Source organism: Echiichthys vipera (genome assembly GCF_963691815.1).
Source record: "Echiichthys vipera genome assembly, chromosome: 4".
Taxonomy (NCBI): domain Eukaryota; kingdom Metazoa; phylum Chordata; class Actinopteri; order Perciformes; family Trachinidae; genus Echiichthys; species Echiichthys vipera.
This window is the reverse complement of record NC_139829.1, coordinates 1,126,056-1,141,294: the sequence shown is the minus strand read 5'-3', so window position 1 is coordinate 1,141,294 and position 15,239 is coordinate 1,126,056. Positions and strand designations below refer to the sequence as shown.

The 15,239-nt window shown below is 39.6% G+C and overlaps 1 protein-coding gene across 1 annotated transcript in view; it reads right to left on the bottom strand.

Moving 5' to 3' along the window:
• The window catches only part of abca2 (ATP-binding cassette, sub-family A (ABC1), member 2), a 423,663-nt gene that overhangs the window by 25,041 nt on the left and 383,383 nt on the right, over positions 1–15,239 (bottom strand). The window contains exons 44-45 of the mRNA XM_083912406.1: positions 15,072–15,164; positions 5,214–5,316 (exon numbers count right to left, since the gene is read on the bottom strand). Coding sequence (XP_083768532.1) covers positions 5,214–5,316; positions 15,072–15,164 — 196 coding nt within the window. The remainder of the gene's footprint in view (positions 1–5,213; positions 5,317–15,071; positions 15,165–15,239) is intronic.

Below are 15,239 nucleotides of genomic sequence, written 5' to 3'. Positions count from 1 at the left end.
GTCACCCCACTGCAGTACGGCGTGTGTGTGTGTCTGTGTGTAAAAAGGAGAAAGAGAGAGGGAGCATGCAGCAAAGGGCTGCAGGTCAGAATCCAACCCTGCCTCTGCAGTACTCATTTTAACAAGCCCGTGCAAAGTTGTTTATGCACAGATCATTTTCTGTGCTGCATTCTACTACATCATTGGATAAAAGTGTCTCCTCGACTGCGCCGTGTTGTTGTGGCGTCTTTGCTACCACACATCACATCCCGCTGAAATACATCTAATCGGCCAACGTCAAATAAGAAAACAAAATGCCCAATAAGAAAAACAAAACACAAAATGAAAAAAAAAAAACACCAAATAAGAAAACAAAACGGCAAATAAGAAAACAAAACACCAAATCAAAAAATTAAAAGACGCCAAATATAAAAACAAAAGCCAAACAGGAAAACATTTCAACAAATCATAAAACACAAGGACATTAACTTCTACCTGGAAAGGTAGGCCTATCTAACCAGAGGATGGACCCTCCTGATTGGACAGAGGGACTCTCTGTCAGGAAGGAGAGGTGGAAAACCCGGGAAAGAGCCTTTTTTCAAAACATGAGTTTTTTTTTACAGGGCATCCGTACGACGTGATAGTTGATATGATGTCAAGTACTTCAGAAAAAACACTAGTTACATGCTAAGCGAAACCTTTGCTGAAGTACTTGCCACAACAAATTGCCAAGTTGTTGCCCTGGTCCACGCAGCTCTGTAAGGACGGCACGTCTCACCAGATGTGAATAGTTTTTCCTTCTGTACAACCCTGCTTCTTTCAAACAGGACATACATTATATAACTCCACACTACGTGTATGGGGCTGTAACGAACCGCAGGAGAGCGAACACAGACAGAGAGAGAGGCTGACTTGAGAGAGAAATCATTTGTTTTTTACTTTCACTTATCACATTTTCTAGACCAAGTTAATCTACAGAACACTGATGCTGAGAGTTCAGCAGCTTTTAAACTCAGAACTCATTGGTTTTGTACCATATACCCGATGTTTCATATGTAAGGTTGACTTTACTTCTTCGAACTTGCAAATACTACAGCTAAATAGATAATTAGTAAAATAAAATAAAAAATGTATCCTATAAATAAAACAGTAAATTTAAGACTATATTAAAACTGAATCTGGGTATTACAACATCACTACCTATATCTACTTTTTTAATGTTAATATAATTATTAACTGTAGATGTTGTACCCCTATAACCAGGCACTATTATTACACAGCTAAGATGCAGGTCGTCATCAGGAGACATTTTCCAGAAAGAGGAGGAATATTTAGATTCTGAAACTTTTAAATTAATGTCTGGTGTTAAACTGCAAATGTGTGAGAGACAGGCCAACTGTCCCCGGTGATGTTTTGGCAGGATGTGGAAAGGGCAAGGCAGCACGGCTCTCTGGTAGACTGCCAAAAGAAGCCTAGAGAAAAAGCAGATTATGTCGTTCACAATGTGATCATTTGTAAAGAAACCCATAAGTAAAGACAAAAATATCACATTAATCAGTGCCAATAGATAAATAAATAATTTAGCCTGACACAAGAGCCCTACAATTTATTCTATATGCATTACGTTTATAATGTGTTTGTTTAAACTGTTTTAGAGATGATTCAACTTTATTGTGTTTATGAGTCTGCAGTTGAATTGTATTTGAGGTGTTTACAAGTCCAGTTTTAGCTCAGATGAGTTCATTGAGATTATAATATTGTCATTGAGGTCAGAGTGACTACTAGAGTTGTATCTGACTGCATTATACTCAGTGGTGTTATTTTACACTAACATTACATCATGTAAGTGGAGTGGAGATATATGTTTACTATAGAACATGTACAGTTAACAGTTCATGCTAGGTATCAGAGTAAATGTACATGTTTTTGTACATTTTGCTCTGAATCTACAACACTGTAGCTCTGTAACGCTATGTGCATCTGTCCCTACATTAACGTTACCGGCAGGCTCTCCATAAACCTTATAAACTGACGTTGACACACCAACATTGCTGTTAACGTTACTAAACTGATATCTCCGTTTTAATTGACTCTGTGAGCTGTCTGGACCTGCAGACAATAACAGTCCGTTTTTTAAATACATTAGCTGTATTGTTACACAAACTAACGATTTCTTACTACACTTCAGAATTTTAACATTAGCGAACTGACCTTACTGATTTTTCTAGATTAAGATTCTAACTTAGGTTTGACAAAATCTCTTTCTAACTGTTAATGCAGGCTAACAATCATATTAGCTTATTAGCTAATATATAATATAGGTTCTTATTACTGAAACATTTATGCCGGTTCATGTGGACGCTGACAAACATTAGAAAATTAAACTTACATTTCACAGTTCATGTTTTCGTCGAGCTGAGTCTCTCCATGGCCATCACCATCCATCCAACCGGGGGCGTCAGCAGCACGGAGGCTAACGAGGCTGCTGCAGTACTGAAGGAGGTGCACCAGCTGTCTGCCTCACATGTATGTCGGTGTCGGCTTCAATATCTCACTCTTAAATCCTTCATACCACTGGGAAAATTAGAGAGCGCCCTAACATTACACGGCCTAGTACAGCTGCCATTTGACGCTGTGAAAGAAAGAGGTTTTTAGAAGCACTGTTAAAGACGGCCACTTTCATCTCCGATTTCTGCCCATATGTTTTGTTAAACATAAACAATATTGCATGAGTTCTCAAATGGTAACTTTTGAACAACTTTAAATGAAATATAGTAAATAAGTAACCTGCAAGTTGCACTTAATAGTAAAAGTAGTCATGTTTTAAAAATAGGCTCTTTTCTCAGTTTTCCACCTCTCCTTCCTGTTAAAAGACAGGAGGGTTCATCCTCTGAGTAGATAGGCCTACCTTTTCCAGTAGAAGTTAATGTTGTTGTGTTTTATGATTTGTTGAAGTGCTTTCTTATTTGCCATTTTCTTTCCCTATTGGCCTTTTTGTTTTTTATTTGGTGTTTTGTTTTCCTATTTATCATTTTGTTTTTTTATTTGCAGTTTTGTTTTCTTATTTGTCATTTTGTTTTTTATTTGCCGTTTTGTTTTCTTACTTGCCGCTTTGTTTTTTTATTTGGTGTTTTGTCTTCCTATTTGTCACTTTGTTTTCTTATTTGCGTTTTGTCATCTTATTTGGCTTTTTGTTTTCTTATTTGGCTTTTTGTTTTCTTATTTGCCATTTTGTTTTTTTATTTGTCATTTTGTTTTTTATTTGCCTTTTTGTTTTCTTATTTGCTGTTTTGTTTTCTTATTTGCCATTTTGTTTTTTTATTTGCCGTTGGGTTTAAGGATTTCGTACTGCATTCGTGCTTTACAAAAGCCCACCTCTCTCAACCAGGCCGTGGCCGGCAAGTATGCCGTGCCTGGGTACTGCATGCTTGCAGTAAAAACCAGTGTCAAACAAACGTGACTTTTGCCGTGTTTGGCATGTGATGGATGGACAGTGTGAGTACGCCCTTACTTTCTATTACTATTGTTCAGTGCCATTGGGGAGTATTTAGAATAATATATTTCTGACTGAACAATTTAAAACTAGATTTTTTCTTGAGCCCTGAATCCATTCTGAGAAGTTAATCGTTATGAAAGAAAACAGCAGTAGGTACGTTTCCACAATGGTCGAATATCTGGAAAGAGGCGGATCTATCTGGTCCAAATGCCCCTAATTTGCATGTGAGTCGCTCGCGCATTTTTTTTTTTGACTTTTTTTTTTGACTAACTGTAGCTCTAAGCGGGTTGTGATGTGTGGTAGTACAGACGCCACAACAACACGCGGAGTAGAGTAGACACCTTTATCCAGAGGTGTAGAGGAACACAGCGCAGAAAATGCGCAACTTTGCACAGGCTTGTTAAAATGAGTGCTGCAGAGGCCGGGTTGGATTCTTACTCTCTCTCTCTCTCTCTCTCTCACACACACACACACACCGTACTGCAAGAGCCTGTCCAGAGTATTTTTTTACAGTTCAGTGGGAACGTGGTGTTGAAGTTAGCATGATTTTTCTTAAAATGCCTTCGCAACTTATACTCTTTACACACTGATATGGCTGCAGAGTAAACACCGGCTTTGCAGTGACAGAAACAAAAACTTCTCTGTTCATTCTCTGGTGAATTGCCGTTTGTTTTTGTAAACCTTTCTTTTTCAGAATAGAAAGAGACATTACAGTTGTAATTTAACCACAGATTTAATCAGAATGAAACAACTGAGAAAAACAACAGAGTGGTGCATGGCAAGCTTATAAGAAATAGGCCTATGTTGTATGAGTTATAATATGGAGTACATTTTTCTTCATCAAGATTACTACACTACACTACACTGCATGCATTATTTGGCGTTTTGTTGAAATGTTTTCCTATTTGCCGTTTTATTTTCTTATTTGGCGTTTTGTTTTCTTATTTGGCATTTTTTTTTTTTTTTTTGGCTTTTTTTTTTCCCATTTGCCGTTTTGTTTCATTATTTACCGTTGTGTTTTATGATATGCTGTTGAGTTCTTCTATTTGCTGTAGTGATTTGGACTTCAGGGTCATCGTATATACGGGCACGAGCGCAAGCATTGATGGCAATCCTAATGTCTAATTATATTCGTCTGTTCTCCGCCACGGACATTTAAAAAGATGCCGCCGAATGGTTTGCGGTGGTTTGATGCGGAGATGGAATGTTTACTGAAGATGTAGTAGGATGAAATGTTCAACAGTCAGACAACACTAAATCTCTCTGAGGGGTGATGATGCATAAGCAAGAAGCAATGCAGCCACGACCCTCATCATTTCAAGTATTGTGAAGGAAAACGGGCCTAGGCCGCGGAGGAAGAGGGTGGGGGGGGCCACCCAAAAGCACGGGGCAAGGTGCAGATGAGTGTGCCTAAGGATATGCACTGCCTCAAATTCACTTAGGAACATCCATTATCTGACTAAAAACTGAATTTAAAAATGAACGTCAATAAAAGCCAACATACAGTTTTACCCACAAACCTTGCCTACTAAAGCTTACTTTGCATAGGCAACTGGAAACAAAAAACCTGAATGCCATGCCTATTAAGCAAATACGGGCAGTGGATAAATGGCACCTGTCTAAAAGACTTAGGGGACTCATCAAAAAAATACAATACTTCAATCCTATAGGGTTTTTTTTGCTGCTCAGTGCAGTGACTGGAAGGCTACATATGACAGGGGTAGCTGCAGTAATCTACCTTCAGCACGGCCTCAGGGAAGTTTCTGTTGAAGAATCGAACCACCTCCTTCACATGGGAGCTGCTCTTGGTCCTGACTGTGATCATGTAGCCATCCCCAAACCTGGAATATGATCATAGGAACATGATTGCAGAAATTCTTTTTTTTTAATACCTAAAACAACAGAGACCCAACAATTCCACCATGAGCAGCAACAAGTCGCACTCTCTTTAATAAAAGTAGTAATAAATGTAGTTATTGTATACATTATTAATCCAGACACAGTGGCGACGAAAACCTTCCCAATAACAGGCAGCAACGTCGAACAGACCCAGCTCTATGGAGGACGGACAATATTAGGCAGGAAAAATATGCAGTTGTTGTTAGTTTTATATGAGAATCGAAGGACATATCCTGATCAAAAATAACAGGTGCAGGTGATTCAGGTGATTCAGGTTTGCTGGGATTCATTCTAAATCCTGACAGTAGTCCTTAAATAACCCATTATTATGTAAAAAAAAAAAAAAAAAAAAAGTCACACAGCTCATTGACGACTAATATCTCAAGGATTTTAGAGAGAAAAGGAAGGTTAGATATAGGTCTATAGTTGGCTAGAACCTCTGGATCAAGACTGGGCTTTTTCATATCCAGTACAGGGGGCTAACTAAAGGTAACACTTCTTTAAGTAACCTGGTTGGAATAGAGTCTAGGAGACAAGTAGAAGGCTTTGATGTCGAAATAGTAGAGGTTAATTTGTAAAGGTCAATTGTAGAAAAGCATTCCAAGAATATATCAGGTTGTACAGTTGTTTCTAAGGTTCCTGGGTTTGAAGAAAAATTGGTGCCAAGCGAGTTGATTTTGTCTCAAATAGTTAGAATTTTGTCATTAAAGAAGGTCATGAAGTCATTACTACTGAGGGTTATAGGAATACATATCTCAATAGAGCTGTGGCCCTCTGTCAGCCTGGCTACAGTGCTGAAAAGAAATCTAGGATTGTTCTTATTCTCCTCTATTAAAGATAAGTAATAGGCTGCTCTGGCATTACGGAGGGCCTTCCTATATATTTTTAGACTGTCTTGCCAAACCAAGCGAGATTCCTCCAGTTTAGTGGAACACCATTTACTTTCCAATTTTCACTATACTTGTTTTAATTCACGGGTTTGTGAGTTTTACCATGGAGCAAATTTCCTCTGTTTCATTATCTTCTTTTTTAAAGGAGCAACAAGGATTCGAGTGTTGTTCGTAGTGAGCTTGCAAATTTGTCCACAAGGTGATCAATTTCAGAGAAACTGACGTTTGTACAGGAAGCCTGTGAATGTTCTCATTCTTCCAGGTCATCGTTATCCTCAAAGCAATTTCAGTCAAAAACAACTGGACTGGTTGTTTGTCTAGGAAGACGTTTCACCTCTCATCCAAGAGGCTTCATCAGTTCATGTACGCATCTGACCAGGCTGGGACTGGTCCCACTAACTGGTGTGGAGATCCAGGTATTTAACCTCTCACAAGGCCGATGATGTCACTGACACCCTTTGTGCTCCAAGTGCCCACGCCCGTCGTTAGAGTGACAGTCGTTGGTGGGCAGTTGGTTTCGACTTCGTTAATGCTCTATTGAGTCTGAACGACAGTCGTTGGGGTCACCCGGGCCATGTGTGAACAGTTGTCCTTTGAGGTTAGATTGTTGAATCTCCTGGGAAGGGATGAAAGGGCGGCATTGTAAATTGGAGATAAGTGGTGTCTCAGACCCCCTCCTCTGTTTAGCGATGGTTTCTCCACTTTTACATAGATGGCTTCTTTTACTCCTCTTTCAAACCATCTGTCCTCTCTGTCCAAGATTTGGACATTGCTGTCATCAAAGGAGTGGGCTTTCTCCTTGAGGTGTAAGTGGACAGCCGAGTCCAGGCCTGAGGAGTTAGCTCTCCTGTGTTGGGCCATGCGTTTATGCAGTGGTTGTTTTGTTTCTCCAATGTAAAGATCTTTGCATTCCTCGTTGCATTGGACAGCATAAACCAGGTTGCTTTTGTGGTGGTGTGGTGTTCTGTCCTTCGGATGTACTAGTCTCTGTCTGAGTGTGTTACCGGGTTTGAAATACACAGGGATGCAGTGTTTGTTGAAAATCCTCCTGAGTTTCTCCGATACCCCAGCCACATATGGGATGACTATGTTGTTTCTCCTGTTATCTTTTTCTTTCTCAACCACTTTGGTTTTCTTTCTGGAGGCAGCTGCCGTTTTAACAAAGGTCCAGCTGGGGTAGCCACAAGTTGTGAGGGCGCCTCTCAGGTGCTTGCGTTCTTCCCCTTGAGCCTGTGAGCTAGTGGGTACGTTATCAGCTCTATGTTGCAGTGTTCTGATAACGCCAAGCTTGTGTTCCGAAGGGTGGTGAGAGTCGAAAAGTAGATATTGATCCGTGTGAGTGGGTTTTCTGTATACCCCTATGTGGAGGCTCCTGTCATTCTCCATATGGACGTCACAGTCCAAGAAGGGCAAGCTGTTGTCCTTAACTTCCTCTCTGGTGAACTTGATGTTTCTGTCCACTGAGTTGATATGTTCAGTAAAAGTTTGCACCTCTTTGGATTTGATCTTAACCCATGTGTCGTCCACATATCTGAACCAATGGCTTGGGGTTACTCCTTTAAAGGAGTTCAACGCCTTGCCCTCTACCTCCTCCATGTACAGATTTGCCACAATAGGGGATACTGGTGAACCCATGGCACAGCCGTGTTTCTGTCTGTAAAAAATGCCATTAAACTGGAAATATGTGGTATTCAGGCACAAATCCAGAAGTTGGCAAATGTGGTCTGGTTTGAGATTTGTTCGGTTTTGTAAGGAAACGTCCTGTGTGAGCCGCTCTCTTACCGTGGCCAAGGCCTCCATGGTTGGAATACAGGTGAACAAGGAAGTCACATCGTAGGACACCATGGTTTCATCTGGATCCATTTTTAGGTCTCAGACTTTGTTCACAAAGTCCATGGAGTTTTGGATGTGGCGTGGGGTGTTTCCCACCAGTGGTGCCAGAATATTGGCAACATGCTTGGCAATGTTATAAGTGACCGAGTTTATGCTGCTGACAATGGGCCTGAGCGGGGCCCCTTCTTTATGGATTTTTGGGAGTCCATATAAGCAGGGGGTTGAGTCCTGGGGGTAAAGCCTGTAATACTGTGGTTTGCTAATGACTCCTTCTTTTTGTAGTTGCTGTAGACATTCTATCACCTTCTTTTTGTAACCGCTGGTAGGGTCTCGTTTCAGAGTTTCATAAGTGTTAGAGTCACTGAGTAATGCAGAGATCTTTGCCTGATAATCAGTTGTATTGAGAACAACTGTGCATCTACCCTTGTCTGCTGGAAGGATAGTGATGCTGTGGTCTTTGCTCAGTGCCGTTACTGCTTTTCTCTCCTCAATGGTGAGGTTGGATGGGGGGACCTTAGCCTGGGACAACGCTGCTGACACTTTCAACCTTAGCTGTTCAGCCTCAGTTCCATTAAGGTTGTTTTTCTTTATAGCTGATTCCGTAGCCGTAATCAACTCCACAACGGGTACCTCGTTTGGTGTCATGGCAAAGTTCAAGCCCTTGGCTAAGACCTCCTTCTCTGGGTGGGAAAGATCTCTGTCCGACAAATTCTTAACCCATCTGTTTTGTGTTGCTTCCTTTGCTGGAAGGAAAGGAAGCAAAGATCTTTACATTGGAGAAACAAAACAACCACTGCATAAACGCATGGCCCAACACAGGAGAGCTAACTCCTCAGGCCTGGACTCGGCTGTCCACTTACACCTCAAGGAGAAAGCCCACTCCTTTGATGACAGCAATGTCCAAATCTTGGACAGAGAGGACAGATGGTTTGAAAGAGGAGTAAAAGAAGCCATCTATGTAAAAGTGGAGAAACCATCGCTAAACAGAGGAGGGGGTCTGAGACACCACTTATCTCCAATTTACAATGCCGCCCTTTCATCCCTTCCCAGGAGATTCAACAATCTAACCTCAAAGGACAACTGTTCACACATGGCCCGGGTGACCCCAACGACTGTCGTTCAGACTCAATAGAGCACTAACGAAGTCGAAACCAACTGCCCACCAACGACTGTCACTCTAACGACGGGCGTGGGCACTTGGAGCACAAAGGGTGTCAGTGACATCATCGGCCTTGTGAGAGGTTAAATACCTGGATCTCCACACCAGTTAGTTGGACCAGTCCCAGCCTGGTCAGATGCGTACATGAACTGATGAAGCCTCTTGGATGAGAGGTGAAACGTCTTCCTAGACAAACAACCAGTCCAGTTGTTTTTGACTGAAATTGCTTTGAGGATGACGTTTGTACAGGAATCGTGAATCTTAGGATAAGGCATTACATTAAATGTGGATGGAATTGCTTACTTTAAATTAGTTACAGCACTATCAGATAAACATTTAGTGTAGAAACTTTTGCCCAGAGGTGAGTAGTCCTTTAATATGAATTAACGTTATTAAATAATGGTCTGATAAAATAGGATCCTGTGGAAAGACTATTAAGTCATTGATTTCCACACCATAGGCCAAAACAAGGCCGTAGGTGTGATTAAAACAGTGAGTAAGGTTATGTACACTCTGACTAAGACCAATCAAATCTAATCGAGAGATAAAAGCAGTACTAAGGCTATTGTAATCGTTATCAACGTCCATGTGAATATTAAAATCTCCTACAATGATTACTTTATCGGATTTAAGGACTTAATTTGACAGAAACTCTGACAATTCAGATAGAAATTTATAGTACAGAACAGGAGCACGGTACACTATAACAAATAGAAGTGGCTGCACTGTTTTCCAGGTTTAATGTGAAAAACTAAGAAAGAGACTTTCAAGCCTGAGTCATAAATAGCTGCAATGCCTCCTCCTCTGCCACTGCCTTGAGAAATATGAGTAGTAATATGACTGGGAGGAGTGGATTTATTTAGGCTAACATATTCTACATGACGCAGCCAGGTTTCAGTCAGACAGAACAAATAAATATGATTATCTGATATCAGATCATTTACTGATACAGCTTTCGATTAAAGCATTTATATAGGATACTGAATTTGAAAATGTTCTACAGGAAGCGCAGAGAGTTGTGTAAGACTGCCATTCTGCTTCCTGATCCCAACACTGGGTTGTTGTCATGCGTATTACTTTCTTTAGCACACTATGGAATATATATGTACAAGTGCTTAATCAAGGTACTTTCAAAGAGGAAGTAGGGGAACGAAATTACTATGACACCTGTTTAAGATTATTTGGACCATTGCCGGCATTTATTGAACATCATCAATACAAATAACAGTTGTAGTTTCTATGTAATCCACCATTTACATTTAAGTCAGGTAATTTTAGTTTGTTAGTCAGTTCAACCTTGTGTTTTTCCCATATTTGTCCTTTAAGTTGAGAAAATGAATTTCTTTCCTTTTACCATCAACCAACTCAGGTTGAGGAGAGGAAACAAAACAAAACGTTCAGAGCTCTGAGAAAATAACAAACCAAATCAAATAAAACAGTGTTCATCTACCCGGTTAGTGTGTTTTTTCCTTTAAAGAAGTGTGGGGAGATCTCTGTGCTTATCTGTACGATGTGATGAAGAGTTGTATGGAGTACATCGACCCTTTTGGCAAATGGGTCCTGCTCTTTCGCTGGTCCTTTTCTCTCTTGACGCTGGGCGGTCGGTCTGACGAACAATCCTTCCCTCTCACTAATCACGGGGTGCACAAAAAACCAACCTGCATAGGCTGGGCAACATTCAGTTATTCCCCTTTTAACTAAGAGTATTACAAGATCTGGAACACTCAAAATGTCTGAATAATGAGTTTACAGTACTTCTAATATGGAATACACTCAATATCATTATCTTTTACACGTGTTAAATTGGCACTAGCATATTACACATCAACATGACCAGCATTTTCATTTTTAAGACGATTGTATTACCCTTAATTCAATTTCTACTCCGATCGGCTTTTTTTTCTGTCAAATTCCTATCAAGATATAGCCACATTGGGAAATACGAAACACAAAAAATAGCGAGGCTATGTGACATGAATTAGCTTAGCTGCATTAACAAGCACAGACCGGTGATACTAAACAAAACACTCACCGGAGATATGAATGGAACCACATTTATCCTTTGCAGAACTTCACCCAGGTATTTCTTGTAATTTTTTTTATGCTCACAGGATTCATTAAACTAATGCTCCTTGTATCTGTATTTATACTTTCTTTTTCGGCTCTCGCTCTCTTCTCCTTTCCGTCTCTCTATCAACATAGCGCTGTTGTTTATTTGTCTCTGCTGCGCCATTACTGCCCCCTACTGGACTTAAAATGGCTACTGCGGATTTGAAATCTGGAATTAGGTCACCCTGATAAGTGGAAATTTTGTAAGGGCTTCACATGGTTTAAGACCGCTAACAAACTCAGCCAGGTTCTTGGATATGAGAGTGGCACCCTCCAAAGCTGGATGAATACCATCTCTCCTATTAAGACCAGGTTTTCCCCAGAAAGATTGTCAATTACTTACGAAGCCCACATTATTTTACTTGGCACCATCCCGACAGCGAGCAGCAGAATGATGACATGCGGCTATACATGGGACCAGTTATTCAATAATTAAAACTTTTAGAAAATAGCACATAGTTTGGATATATATGCATTACAAAACTTTTAGAGTCACCACATGTGAACAGTGTTTGCAACAGAGAGCGGAGAGAAACAGCAGGATGCACACAGCAAGAATCCTACGCTGGATATGAACTGGTGACCTTGCAGTAACTGGGTATGTGTCTTAGAGCAGTCTTTCCCAAACCCTGAGGCCTAAACATGGACTGAGTTCTAAATACAATCTGGTTAGTCACTCTCATTGACTTCAATGTAATACTTTACTAATTACCTGTAAAACTTAATCATTAAAAATTACTGTGGTGATCAGTATGTCATAGTAACTTTGGGAAAAGCTGAACTATTTACTTTAGAGAAGTGACAATCTCGGAACACCTTGGCTATCTGTCGAATGACAAATTAGTCTCTGGGGGAAATTGCTTTCCAGTATAGCTGGCGGATATCCAGGCCAAGACTTCCTCTTTCAAGCGGCAATCATTGTTAATGGTCGAGTTAGCAACATGAGACTTGAGAATGGAGTTGGTGTTTTACTGTCTATAAACACGCATCTGCATATGAATGCAGATAAATAACAAAAAGCTGATGAAAACCTAAATCATTGTCAGACGATAGACAATGGGTTTTGTGATTGCATAACAGCGGATTTATTACTTATTAAGTTATTGTACTTGGCCCCAAAGGCCTCTGAAACTCAATATCTAAAGCTATTGTTACTCTGGATGGTGTTGTGTTGTCCTTCAGTACCACAGTAAGGAATCTGGGGGTTATTTTTGATCAGGATATGTCCTTCGATTCTCACATAAAACTAACGACAAGGAACATTGTGTCTCAGAGAGATGCAGAAAAACTAGTCCATGCATTTGTTACTTCTAGGCTGGACTATTGCAACTTCTTATTATCAGGCTGCTTCAAAAAGTCTGTTAAGAGTCTCCAATTGGTCAAAAATGCTGCAGCTCGTGTACTGACTAAAATCAATCGAAGATATTTTGATATCGATATTTCTCCTGTATTAGCTTCTTTGTATTAGCTACCTGTAAAATCTAGAATAGAATTTAAAAATTTTCTTCTTACCTACAAAGCTCTTATTGGTCACGCTCCTTCGTATCTTAAAGAACTCATAGTACTGTTCCTAGTTTCCAAAAGTAGAATGAGAGGCAGAGTCTTCAGATACCAAGCTCCTCTCCTGTGGAACCAACTCCCAAGTGTTGTTCGGGAGGCAGACACTGTCCCCATATTTAAAAGTAAACTTAAAACTTTCCTCTTTGATAAAGCTTATAGTTAGGGCTTTCTAGCCTTTAGTTATGCTGCTATAGACCTAGTCTGACGGGGGATAATACTGTTCCTGATTCTCTGAGCTTATCTCCTCTCTATCTGTATCATTCATGTCTCGTGTTACTAATTCACCTTCTTCCCCAAAGTCGTTGTGCTTTCTAGTCTCAGAGGTCTCTGCTGATCGTGGTGTTGCCAGCTGCCGCTGTCCTGCGTTGGGCTTTCTGCTGTTATTACTATTATTCATACATATTATAACCTTAATCCTTATTTTATAATTTTAAAATTCAATGCCATAAAAACATCAGTCATATTTCTCATTGTATCACAGCTGTTATTACCACTATGCATATCATTGATCTTATTCACCATCATAATTATTATTATTGTCATATTCTATAATATTTGTTGTAGTATTTTCTACTTTTTATATCACTCTGGTATATTAACTGCCATTACATTTAAGTCATATTCACATAACTATAGATATTATTATAGTTACTGTTAATTTTGTGGTTGCTAAGAATAGAATAGAAATACTTTATTGATCCCAAGATGGGAAATTGCAGTCTATAGGATTGTCTTTCCGTCTGTCTGTCTTTGTGTCTGTCTTTGTCTCCTCTTTTGCTTTCTTCCCAACCGGTTAAGACAGATGGGTGTCCTCCAAAGAGCTGGGTCTGCTCAACATTCCTGCCTGTTAAAGGGAAGGTTTTCATCGCCACTATGTGCACAAGATTGCTGGATTAAAAGTTTATAATAAAGATAATAATTCATCCATCCATCATCTTCAACCGCTTGTCCCTAACTGGGTCGCAGGGGGCAGGAGATAACTATAATATTAATTATAATTATGTGACTTGTTGCTGCTCATGGAGGAATTTTTGGGTCTCTGTAATCATGAATAGGTCCTAGAGTGTACTCTATTAATAAAGTGTCTTGAGCTAACTTTTGTTATGATTGGCACTAAAAAAATAAAATTGAATTGATTTAAAATGTAATCGGTAAATACTAATCGGACTACAAACAGAAGCCAGACTACTTCCACTACCCAATTCTTGTTCTGTTGCCCACAGATTCTACATAGGAATGTAGAATAGTCACATATTCTTCATGCCTTTATATAATCTTTTAATAGAGATGAGAGAAGTGATGAATAACTACCAGGGCTTCTCCTAAAATGGGTGTCTTGTTTTCATAGGCGGAATTATAAATACAACACAATATACTGCAATATAACAAAGGTATACAAAAATGTATTCAATGGAAAGTTTAAATATTGACCAACTTCAGTTCTGATCAACACAGGATTGCAGAAATTTTAATTAAATGAGATCATATATTTGGAATGTATGTACATTTCATCTCTGGAATCTAAACAAACATATTTTTCTCTCCTCTTTGGCAGTAAGACTTATTTGCAGACGAGCCTGTTCTTTCACAGCCTACATCTTGTCACATTCACTTTTTTGCTCTTTTGTAAACTTTATTGAAACACATTCACCTCTCTACTTCCAGTCCTTCCCCTATATGTTCCTTTTTTACTTCTGCCCTGACTACAAGCCTCACTTAAAAGTTGGAAGTTTACAATTTTCAAATACAAGTGAATGCAGCATAACCATTAATGACGTTTTGGGCCGGGAGACCAACCGCTGTTAGCAGAGTCACTAACATGGCGGCTTTTTTACATCGAGCGATGGAATGTCTACATAGACATTCACACTCACACTGTAATAAATAAAAAGGCAACAAGTGCTTTCACTAGTGGGTTATATGATCAATCACCATTGTCTTTAAATATATTCTGAAGAAGAAAATATGGAAAATAACAATAAAAAGGTCAAGTATAATAACAACAACAACAACCAGTAAAAATATAAAATGCCGTTCCAAGAACCATATAATGACTGCCAGCTGTTAATATCAAACCCACTTTAAAACAATGCAGACTTGAGCACATATAAATCACAAAAGAAAGATGGATCTTTATCCTTCTGACCTGTTCTTGAGGTGTTGGATGCTGCCCAGGCATTTAAACCTGCCGTTGACCATAATGCCCAGTCTGGTGCACAAAGCCTCACACTCCTCCATGCTGCAGTGGTGAAAAGAAGTGAAAAAAAACACGATTATAAAGCATTTCAGGAAAATTCCACTGCATGAGGACCAA